Source organism: Salvelinus alpinus, chromosome 2 (assembly GCF_045679555.1).
Source record: "Salvelinus alpinus chromosome 2, SLU_Salpinus.1, whole genome shotgun sequence".
In the NCBI taxonomy this organism is placed as follows: domain Eukaryota; kingdom Metazoa; phylum Chordata; class Actinopteri; order Salmoniformes; family Salmonidae; genus Salvelinus; species Salvelinus alpinus.
The window spans coordinates 73,790,629-73,803,169 of record NC_092087.1 but is presented as its reverse complement, the minus strand read 5'-3'; the positions used below and the strand labels follow the sequence as shown (position 1 = coordinate 73,803,169).

Below are 12,541 nucleotides of genomic sequence, written 5' to 3'. Positions count from 1 at the left end.
ACTCGTCATCAAGCTCGAGACCCTGGGCCTCGACCCCGCCCTGTGCAACTGGGTCCTGGACTTCCTGACGGGCCGCCCCCAGGTGGTGAGGGTAGGTAACAACATCTCCACCCCGCTGATCCTCAACACTGGGGCCCCACAAGGGTGCGTTCTGAGCCCTCTCCTGTACTCCCTGTTCACCCACGACTGCGTGGCCATGCACGCCTCCAACTCAATCATCAAGTTTGCGGACGACACTACAGTGGTAGGCTTGATTACCAACAACGACGAGACGGCCTACAGGGAGGAGGTGAGGGCCCTCGGAGTGTGGTGTCAGGAAAATAACCTCACACTCAACGTCAACAAAACAAAGGAGATGATTGTGGACTTCAGGAAACAGCAGAGGGAGCTCCCCCCTATCCACATCGACGGGTCAGTAGTGGAGAAGGTGGAAAGTTTTAAGTTCCTCGGTGTACACATCACGGACAAACTGAATTGGTCCACCCACACAGACAGCGTTGTGAAGAAGGCGCAGCAGCGCCTCTTCAACCTCAGGAGGCTGAAGAAATTCGGCTTGTCACCAAAAGCACTCACAAACTTCTACAGATGCACAATCGAGAGCATCCTGTCGGGCTGTATCACCGCCTGGTACGGCAACTGCTCCGCACACAACCGTAAGGCTCTCCAGAGGGTAGTGAGGTCGGCAGAACGCATCACCCGGGGCAAACTACCTGCCCTCCAGGACACCTACACCACCCGATGTCACAGGAAGGCCATAAAGATCATCAAGGACAACAACCACCCAAGCCACTACCTGTTCACCCCGCTATCATCCAGAAGGCGAGGTCAGTACAGGTGCATCCAAGCAGGGACCGAGAGACTGAAAAACAGCTTCTATCTCAAGGCCATCAGACTGTTAAACAGCCACCACTAACATTTAGCGGCCGCTGCCAACAAACTGACTCAGCTCCAGCCACCTTAAAAATGGGAATTGATGGAAATTATGTAAAAATGTACCACCAGCCACTTTAAACAATGCCACCTAATATAATGTTTACATACCCTACATTACACATCTCTTATGTATATGTATATACTGTACTCTATATCATCTACTGCATCTTGCCATCTTATGTAATACATGGACCACTAGCCACTTTAAACTATGCCACTTTATGTTTACATACCCTACAGTACTCATCTCATAGGTATATACCGTACTCTATACCATCTACTGCACCTTGCCTATGCCGTCTGTACCATCACTCATTCATATATCTTTATGTACATATTCTTTATCCCTTTACACTTGCGTGTATAAGGTAGTAGTTGCGGAATTGTTAGGTTAGATTACTTGTTGTTATTACTGCATTGTCGGAACTAGAAGAACAAGCATTTCGCTACACTCGCATTAACATCTGCTAACCATGTGTATGTGACTAATAAATTTGATTTGATTTGATTTGATTTGATTTGAAAGATAATACATCTTTAATGAAAAGCCCTGCAATGCCTTGGAGAGATCATTTCTGCCTAATGGACTTCACTCTCTTCATCTGCTAATACAATGTACTGTACTTGTGCTTACTAAAGACCTACCTAAGGCGTTATTTAGCGGTTGCTGCTTTGAACCCAGGGCATAACCTATTTATGGAGAACATGTCAGCAATAGCAAGGGATTGAATGGGTTTAACTACAGGGTTATGTTCATTTAGGGCAGGTTTTAAAATGTTTTACAAAGGAAAACTAAAATGAGCATTTCTTAGTGGACAGGTCCAGGTAGTCTCTTCCTCTGTTTCAGTCCGTTTTTGTCCATTTGAACACAACTCAGGTCTTGCTTTGGATGGGAGACCGAGTAGATGCCTAATTGAGGCTACGGGCAAAAAGGGCAATCAAGCAGGGACAAGGTCTGGCATGGGAAAAGAAGTGAAGTCTTCATACGAGGGTAATAAAAATGTCAGCCGGGAGACTTGGGTTGCTCGGGCAAAGGTCTCACCAAAGTGAAATGGGGGCCAAGCGGGAAGAAGAGAAAGAGGGACATTGAACAAGTGAGAACACATTGCGGCAAATGGTGCATGGATCATCTTCTTGGATTTCTATTCAGACAGACAGGCTGTATCATTATTGCCTCGTCATCAGTTCACCTCTTCATTTCACCCGTATTTGATCACTCCCTTAAAACTTTGTCTTGTCTTTTGCATACACTATTACAGCTCTCTATTCTGGACTATAATGAGCCCTTCTCTTTATTTTCCTTCCCTGATGGAGTCCACTAGCCAACCAGGAGCTGCAACACTTTGAACTCTCCTTATTAACACAAGTACTGTCTCTTGAGCTCAGGCATTTGAAGTCTAGACTAATTGACTATCTCCTTGACATTCCCACTGCACTCCGGCCCAGACCTCACCAACACTAACATTGCATCTTCACACTGACGGTAATTGGGGCTTTATGACTCCCATCCTAGTCCCTACCACCCAACACACACACAAAAACAAATTGGAAGACTTGGTGGAGTGTTGTGTACAACAAGCACATCTAATCGGGGATTGATGCATAATATTACGCATGGTAATGATAACACTGTTTGCGTTGCCTCTAGAATAAAAAAAATATGTATATTATATTTTTTGGAGTGCAGACCCTCTACACTGCATCACATAATGAGGTCATACAAGGAAAGACAAGCAAACAAGTTTGAGGTAGGTCTACTTGAAGGGCAAGGAAGCATGCCGTTTTGCCACACCCTTGATTTTGCTTCGTCACAAACAATCACGATACGTGGCGTCATGCGATGCGATCTGTTTGAGATTGTGGAAGCACTCCAAGGGGTTCTCTCTTCCATTGGCTTCTCCCTCCCTCTTTCTTTCTCCGCCTGCTCATGGGCCTTAGTGTTCTTGCCTCACTCTCATTTGTAGATTGTGCCTTAGGGCTGACAGATGTTCTATATTTTTTTCCACCGTTAGGTTGTTTGCTTCCATCACATTTACCACCACATGCAAAGCTACTCCCTTCCTTCATCCAGAGCATGGGTAACTCGCCTTGACTCAGATCACGCCTGTATTGTCTCCCATGAAGAACAGTGAGATGAGTAACCACTCCCGTGCTAGTGTTTACCTCCACCAGCTGAAGGATGGTGAGGAACAGGTCAATTGCACCATGCTAGCATGCTAAACTATCATGCTAGAGCCAGTTGGGTCCCATGGCAGTTCCAGTTGCTAGCACGCTAAACTAACATACTAGTGCTAGCTAGCTCCCATGGTAGTTCCACGTCCTTGTTTTGCTTTTGAAGTGTCCCTGTATATGGGATGTATCCTGCATACAGAAGTTATCACACCATGTGTTGCAGCTAGCTAATCATCCACTATAGCTATTAAGACCGATGTTTGCAGTTAATGATATCCTTGCATACTGAGTTTAGCATTCATATGACATAATCACATGCGTTGTAACCTTGGCGTGTTATCTTACAGTCAAGGCTGAAAGTAAGATTTTCTTAACCTTTCTAGGACACACGTTCTGCTAGCTGAAAAGGCAGCGCGGGAAATTCAAAAATATATTTTTGAAATATTTAACTTTCACACATTAACAAGTCCAATACAGCAAATGAAAGATAAACATCTTGTTAATCTACCCATCATGTCCGATTTTTAAAAATGTTTTACAGCGAAAACACAACATATATTTATGTTAGATCAACACCAAATCCAAAAAACACACAGCCATTTTTCCCAGCCAAAGATAGTCACAAAAGCAGAAATAGAGATAAAATGAATCACTAACCTTTGATAATCTTCATCAGATGACACTCATAGGACATCATGTTACACAATACATTTATGTTTTGTTCGATAATGTCCATATTTATATCCAAAAATCTCGGTTTACATTGGCGCCATGTTCAGAAATGCCTCCAAAATATCCGGAGTAATTACAGAGAGCCACGTCAAATAACAGAAATACTCATCATAAACTTTGATGAAAGATACATGTTGTACATATAGTTAAAGATACACTTGTTCTTAATGCAACCGCTGTGTCAGATCTTTAAAAAACTTTAAGGAAAAAGCATACCATGCAATAATATGAGACGGCGCTCAGAAATACACAAAATTTCTCCACCATGTTGGAGTTTATGATGTAATACGAAATTACATCATAAATATTCCCTTACCTTTGATGATCTTTCATCAGAATGCAGTGCCAGGAATCCTAGTTCCACAATAAATCGTTGTTTTGTTCGATAATGTCCATTACTAGTATCCAATTAGCTCCTTTTGCTAGCACGTTTAGTTCACATGTCCAAACGCTGGCGCCGGTCCAGGCGAACTCGGACGAAAACTTAAAAAAGTTATATTCCAGGTCGAATAAACTGGTCAAAATAAGTAGAGAATCAATCTTCAGCATGTTGTTATCATATATATCCAATAACGTTCCAACCGGAGCGTTCGTTTTTGTCTACAGAGTAATGGAACGCATGGCGCTATTATGAGTAATGCGCGTAACCAGGAACTAGCATTCTGCCAGACCACTGACTCAAATAGCTGCCATCCGGCCCCACATCACACTAGAGGCTTCATTCCACGTCCTACTGACTGTTGACATCTAGTGGAAGGCGTAGGAAGTGCGAGCAGATCCATATCTTACTGGGATGTGAATAGACGATGAGTTTAACATCAACCAGCCCCAGAATTTCCACTTCCTGTTTGGAAGTTTGCCTGCCATATGAGTTCTGTTATACTCATAGACATGATTCAAACAGTTTTAGAAACGTCAGAGTGTTTTCTATCCAATAGTAATAATAATGTGCATATATTAGCATCTGGGACAGAGTAGGAGGCAGTTCATTATGGGCACGCAATTCATCCAAAAGTGAAAATGCTGCCCCCTATCCCTAAAAAGTTAAGTGATGGCAGTGGAGCTGCTTCTTAATCATTTTACTGATGTATGAGGTTAGTACTAAACTGACATATGGAATTGTTTAAAGATGCTCATATGATGAACCATTTAGCTATTTGATTTAACATTTTAGGAGCCCTTTAGGTATCCCAATAAAAAAAAATTTTTAAATGGGATAAAATATTGAATTGTGTTTAGCCCATAGAAAAACATTCATAAATGTCCAAAAAACATAGTCAAAAAATAAATCATAAGGAAAAAGGCTTCAAAGTGTCTGTCCTATATCTAGGTAATATAAGTAAGCTCAGGAAATATTTGAGTTTTTTTGGACACATACTTAATAACCCCTTATGTTTTTTTGGCACAAAGCTACCTCCATACCTCCACTCAATTACATGGGTTACCTTCAGATGAATCCTGTGACACTTGTGGGGGTTGTAGAGCAAAACAAAGAACACCATCGTGTTTGTGAGATTCTCCCCTTTCCAGGGGTTATAGGCCAAACCGTTCGGATGCTACAGACGTTTTCGTGAGAAGACCGATTTTCGGGATGTCTCATGGTCTGACAAATACCGCTGTAGCTCGGTCACCTTCCACCGCAGATGCAGAAGGCCAACATAAGCGGATGCGGTGGATTGAGACGCAGCCAATATATCTAGCTTAAACTGACAGATTTTAAATGGGGATTTTTTTATTATGTTACTTAGATTGTCAATAGACACTTAAAGATTTGAACCAGTGTGCTACAGAAGGAAAATAATCCTGCAGCAACATGGAATTTGTATTATGTGGATTATAATTAATGGACATTTTTTGTGGGGGTTGATACATTTTTTGTTAGGGCAAATTAAGTCTTACATTTTAATGTTGAAATTACAAACTTTAGAAGCCTTTTTAAACATGGACTACACTAGAAGTTTGCATTTCCTGCTGTGCAGGAAAATTCTCAGCAACAAACGAGTGATCAAATGAAGATCCTACATCTGTACGTACCCTCATTTGCACTTCTTTGGGAAGTGATGGGAACATTTCTAAAGAGTTTGTCTGTACTACTTTGAGGACAGTTCGAGGACATTAAATATGAATTTGCACTTATAAATATGTGCTTGTTCCAAAAAGAGTGGCAATGAATGGAAGTATTTGAACTCCGTAGTGGGAGAGATCTCATCTGAAGCAAATTCATATTCCACCCACCTGCCTGTTGATGCTGTCTGAGCTGGACAGAGGCTGTCATTGTTTTGGAGCACAACACACACACACAGAAATAATTAAGGCCTTCGCCTGAAACATTTGTGCCGATGACTGCTGCTTTAGTCAATATGTTCATGAGAAAAAGCATTCTTCAGTATTTTCTATAAGCGCCGGCCGTCGGCTAAATAGCCGGTAACACTCATTGTAAGCCGGCTACTTTTTCCACTTCATAAATTACCTAGGCATTTTTCATTTAAAAGGTGTCGAAATGACTGAATAAAGTCAATCTCCTATGTCCCTTTGCTATTCATAAATCATACAATGTAGTTATGTCCATGGTATTACATCGGGACATGTAAACCAAAAGATCTTGTTTGTTTTTTCCTAGGATTCGCCCATGAAAAAAACTTGCCAGTGACCGTAAAGTGGCTCGTCAGTGTAGCCTAGTGATGGGTTGTTCGCGAACTAACGGCTCTTTTTTTAATGCATCTGCTAGGTGAACGGAACCGAATCTCATCGGTAAGAGACGTGTGTTTTGGCTCCCTCATTTGCATACTGGTAGGCTACTCCTGCATTTTAGTCGATTATCTGCAGATAAATTATGAAAACAATCTGATGAAGATGTCGAATTCTCACTTGCAGGAACAATAAGAAGTGGAGAGAGCGCCTCATTCTGGTCCAAAATATGATACAGATTGAAGGTTACAAAAGATCACGTACATGATACTTATACGCTAGTATTAAAGATATTGATATAGGCCTACTGATTTAATTAAAGATAACAGACAACAGCTGCTTTCTGTTTAGCAAAGCCCATGTTTAACACCTGCTTCATTCTTCAATCATACCTGTTGAAGTAAGACTGTAAATGTGACTTGAATCTCAAGATAGGTTTAATGTTAAAGAGGTTTTCTTACTTAGAAAATAGTTGTGATCAGAACTAGGCCTAGACAATATCCAAAACTACTAACACACCACATTGCAATCATTTTCAGTCATATTACTGTAAAGAAATATCTTTCTACAACAACAAATTTGACCAAAATGCGAGGAGAAGTCATTCAATTATTCTATAATTTAGGGGTGCATTTTGGATGGAACCAAGGCATTAGAATATACCAGAGGCCACCAAAATTTAGCTTGTTCTGCAATTTTCACGGAAAACACAGCTATTACTTCCAATAACAGCAAAAAAAACGCTGCTTCCGAGAAAGAACCAGAGAGGTTGTTTGTCTGAATCTGTCCGTCGCTCAATCAGCCTCCCTTCAAATTCCATTCTTTTTCTGGAAGCATTAGCCGCCCTACCAAACATTTATACAAGATAATGATCTGCAAGCATGTCAGAGGGGTTGTCAATATTTACCGTCAGTACGCGTTATTTCTTACACATTTCTCTGTATTAAAACCTGTTTATCCACTATTTTGCTTGTGGTTACTCTTCAACTGGACTGCTCTGATTCTCTGCACCTTAGCACACACGCACTCACCCACACAGACATATACACATCACAACGGCTGCTACAAGACTATTTATACTGCTCAATTTATACATTGCCCCCCCCCCCAAACACGTGTAAATATTGGACTATAAATTGTGCCTTCCTGTATTATACTTATGCTAAAATGTTTATTCTATTCTACTGAACCATTAACTTTATGTTTCTATTATTATCTTTTATTATGTTTTATTGTGGTTTCACTGTCCGGAAGGAACCTGCCAGTAAGTGGTTTGTTGGACGATGTATACCATGCGTATCCCATACATACAAGTAATAAAACTAGAAACGACTGATACAGTTATTTGCCTTCGCAAGCGTTTCCCTTATAAGCGTTCTCATACTCAGAACGAGTCAGAATGCATGCAGTGTTCTGATCTCAGTGGTAAAATAGTGGTCCATTGTTTCTGACTGGTCTCCACTGGTCCTTGTACACCAGTGACCCCATGCATCTCTCTTCCACTCCTCTCTACTCCTCCATTCCCTGCAGCAACAGAAAGTTGACTTACCCCAACAGTGTGGGTGACAGCTAGCCAGAGTGATGATGACAAAGGTAACCTGGGTCCCACAGGCTCTCTGTGTGTGTGTGTGTGTGTGTGTGTGTGTGTGTGTGTGTGTGTGTGTGTGTGTGTGTGTGTGTGTGTGTGTGTGTGTGTGTGTGTGTGTGTGTGTGTGTGTGTGTGTGTGTGTGTGTGTGTGTGTCATTAGCACCCAGCTACTCATTTTTACATGTCATATCACCTGAGTTCTGTGTTAAAGGGGTGGCTCTGCAGTAGTATGCTGTTGCCATTTTAGAAACCCACTAGCTGTGTTTTGTTTAGAGAGACGTACACTGAGTGTACAAAACATTATGGACATCCTTTTTGAACACCTTTTAGAGTCCAGTGCCCCGACGAATTGAGTCTGTCTTGAGGGCAAACCAATATTACAAAAGGTGTTCCTACTGTTTTGTACAGTCAGTGTATAAGCTAGAAGGTTTGCTGCAGAGACGGGTTGAATTACTAGGTACGGCCCAGTAAGGTCTTTGTATGATTACAGGCTATTTGACTCTTGACTCTCAAGGCATATACCTTCCACTTCTTGTCAATAAAACTTTTAAAACAGCGCGGGCTAACGTTCCACAGGCTAACAGTCCACACTATTCCACAGGCTAACAGTCCACACTATATTTAAAGGAAATGGTCAAGCTCACTAAACTGTATTCCCTGTATGTCGCACTATCAACATCTGTTAGCTTGACAAGCTTTTCCTGGTCTTTGATGTGTTTTTTATTTTGCATGATTATCTAGGCTTACCTCCTACCTCTTGTTAATACAAAGTGTCCATGTTCCAAACAAAACAAGCCGGCATTCCACATGACAGTCCACAGCAATGATAAAGCTCACTGCTGTTTTTCCCATCCTTTCACCATTAGCTTGACACCTCTTTCCTGGTCTATGACAGAAGCTTTCTCATTGGACTGTACATGGGGGTGAGGAGAGGTGGAGTGGAGGTTAGGGAGCGCATTTCATCTTCATTATTAGACGAGAATTAACTAGGAGAAAATGACCTGTTCCGATTAGAGTCTTGTTAAAAAGGGAGGAATGTGAGAACGGAAAGGATGAAGGGAGATGGGACTAATGGTTCGAATTGTCAGGATGGCTCCTCTTGAGGGTTGTGGGAGAAGGGGTTGGATGGGGTTGGGGGTGCAGGGGTTGGAGGGGGGGGGGTGAGCCAACGGTCGCAAATATGAAGAGCTTGTCTATCCTTTGATTAAAACACTGGAATTTATTAAATCCTTCTTCTTCCTTCCTTTTTTTTGTCTGGTCTATAATTCATTAGTTCCGGAAAGAGAGAGAAATTATAGGGTCGGTATAAATATTAACGATTGGAAGTATTTTCTTAGAAGATCACTGCTAACTCTCTGGGTGGAGATTAGCATGGCTTAATGGATGTGGCGGATATTGTTGAAGATGACAGAGGCACCCAACAGACATGTACTAACTTCAAAAATGTATGTCCGTTTTATATTGGCAGTTGACATCAGCACTGCAAGTCCATTGACGTGCCTTCGTAAGTGTATCCAACTGCACCGCAATGAGTAGATCAACTTTTTCTACTTCAAAATGACTTAGAAGTTATACTGATAGATCGTTCGATATTTGAGTCAAGTGGGCTGTTTTATATGAGTTAGGACATTTGTCAGCATTTACAGTGTAAGAAACACCCCACACAGAGAGGCAATTAGAAAGCAGATGGAAAAGTAGAATGTTAACTATGAGATAAGACAAAATGACAACACTTAAAACGCATAAATGCACCTTACCTTTCTCTTGTTGTTGGGACTGACGTACAAGTAGCTGAGGATTGTTTTCGCCCCCACTTTCTCATTGAGCTTCTGGTAAGTGGTTCCGTAGTCGGTTGACCTGGAATTTAATCAGAGTGTTTGATGAAGACTTGATGAATTACTTGTTGTAATTAAAAATCCCCTGGAGAATGTTTAGTAGTAGCATGCACAATTACGTCCCACCTCCTTGTGGTTCGCTGTTCTACGACGACACACTCAGATTACAAGGGATAAACAACCATAACCTAGCCAGGGTGTATGTCACCAACTATCTGACCAATGTCCAGCTCTTCTTTTAAAAACAGCACAGAATTCGAAACAGCATCACCCAGGAGCAATTTTTCTGGAATAGTTTCTCTGTTATGGTCCAGGAAAAGATTTGAAGTCAAATCATGTCATTTACTCCTTCAGTCCAAACTGTTAGGAGAAAAAGGCACAACAAAGTGCAAAACTTCACGTAAAGCTGAAAGACTTACTGCATAGTCTCAAGTGGACTGTTCTATAGCTGGTCAAAGATGAAGCCATTGAAGCATGAGTTAGACTAGCTTTATGTAAAGTTTTCACGTGGCCTCCTGCATTGTCATTCACACAAAGCTTCCTGTTTTAAAGGAAGTAACGGCAATGTTCTTGTGGATTTTGAAAAGAATACTGAAAAGGCAAAATAATGTGTGAAGTTTTTTGGAGGTCGTGTGTCTAGGTAGCACAACTCTGTTGTTTCAAAGTATCACCATATCTGTCGGCATAAAACTACTAACCCAATATGGATCCCAACAGTTGAGTCAAAGCTAACAGTGGATGAAAGGGATTGTGCTGAAATATTTAAGCGATGGTCAGAGTACTAATGTGAAATTTGTGTTCCGTCTGGGATGTGACATTCCAGAACGTCTCGAAGTTTGAACAACTTATCTCCCCTGCCAGGTTCATTTTATTCATAGAGAAGCGAGGCTCAATCAAGGAGCTATTTCATGTTCAGCTAAAACACACACACACAAACACACAGACATGCAAAGCAGGCAAAGCTTCATAAAACACACCATGCATCACCCTTCAATGCTTGTTACTACTACAAACAAAGCAATCACCGACTTCGATAGAGGGTTTTCATTCATCCTGTGCTTATAGAAATGGTAAATCCTGATTTTGGAAACTCAATTGAAATGGAAGCGTTACAACTTTGAAGTCGGTTTTTTTGTAGTGAAGTTGACAAAGAACAAACAGAAACACACAAATAGCCCAGCCCCGTGACACCAGCCTGGTGACTTTCATTTTCCTTTTATCAGATTTATTATGGGATGGTTTCCATGTCGATTAAATATGGGCGAACTCCTGAATACCAGCGGTAGCATCTATCAACGGGTGGATCCATTGACACTTTGGACCACAGGACAATGACATCATCTGGCTATTGATCTGCTCCTCATAGAACCCCATCATACGGCTGCTGTGATTTAAGGCCCAATTACTTACTTTTAGTGGTGCAGCAACTCTCGACATGAACCAATGAAACTAATATAATCGGCCACCCCCCCTCACATCATATACCTAGCTACCCCTCACATCATATACCTAGCTACCCCTCACATCATATACCTAGCTACCCCTCACATCATATACCTAGCTACTCCTCACATCATATACCTAGCTACCCCTCACATCATATACCTAGCTACTCCTCACATCATATACCTAGCTACTCCTCACATCATATACCTAGCTACCCCTCACATCATATACCTAGCTACTCCTCACATCATATACCTAGCTACTCCTCACATCATATACCTAGCTACTCCTCACATCATATACCTAGCTACTCCTCACATCATATACCTAGCTACTCCTCACATCATATACCTAGCTACTCCTCACATCATATACCTAGCTACTCCTCACATCATATACCTAGCTACTCCTCACATCATATACCTAGCTACTCCTCACATCATATACCTAGCTACCCCTCACATCATATACCTAGCTACTCCTCACATCATATACCTAGCTACTCCTCACATCATATACCTAGCTACTCCTCACATCATATACCTAGCTACTCCTCACATCATATACCTAGCTACTCCTCACATCATATACCTAGCTACTCCTCACATCATATACCTAGCTACTCCTCACATCATATACCTAGCTACTCCTCACATCATATACCTAGCTACTCCTCATATCATATACCTAGCTACTCCTCACATCATATACCTAGCTACTCCTCACATCATATACCTAGCTACTCCTCACATCATATACCTAGCTACCCCTCACATCATATACCTAGCTACTCCTCACATCATATACCTAGCTACCCCTCACATCATATACCTAGCTACTCCTCACATCATATACCTAGCTACCCCTCACATCATATACCTAGCTACTCCTCACATCATATACCTAGCTACTCCTCACATCATATACCTAGCTACTCCTCACATCATATACCTAGCTACTCCTCACATCATATACCTAGCTACTCCTCACATCATATACCTAGCTACTCCTCACATCATATACCTAGCTACTCCTCACATCATATACCTAGCTACTCCTCACATCATATACCTAGCTACTCCTCACATCATATACCTAGCTACTCCTCACATCATATACCTAGCTACTCCTCACATCATATACCTAG

The 12,541-nt window shown here is 41.6% G+C and overlaps 1 protein-coding gene across 3 annotated transcripts in view; it reads right to left on the bottom strand.

Moving 5' to 3' along the window:
- The window catches only part of LOC139567734 (VPS10 domain-containing receptor SorCS1-like), a 146,191-nt gene that overhangs the window by 58,515 nt on the left and 75,135 nt on the right, over window positions 1-12,541 (bottom strand). For all 3 annotated transcript variants that reach the window (XR_011673459.1, XM_071389193.1, XM_071389192.1), the window contains exon 3: window positions 9,871-9,970. Coding sequence is in view for 2 of the 3 variants with exons in the window: in XM_071389193.1 (XP_071245294.1) it covers window positions 9,871-9,970 (100 nt within the window). In the remaining variant the exon portion in view is untranslated. The remainder of the gene's footprint in view (window positions 1-9,870; window positions 9,971-12,541) is intronic.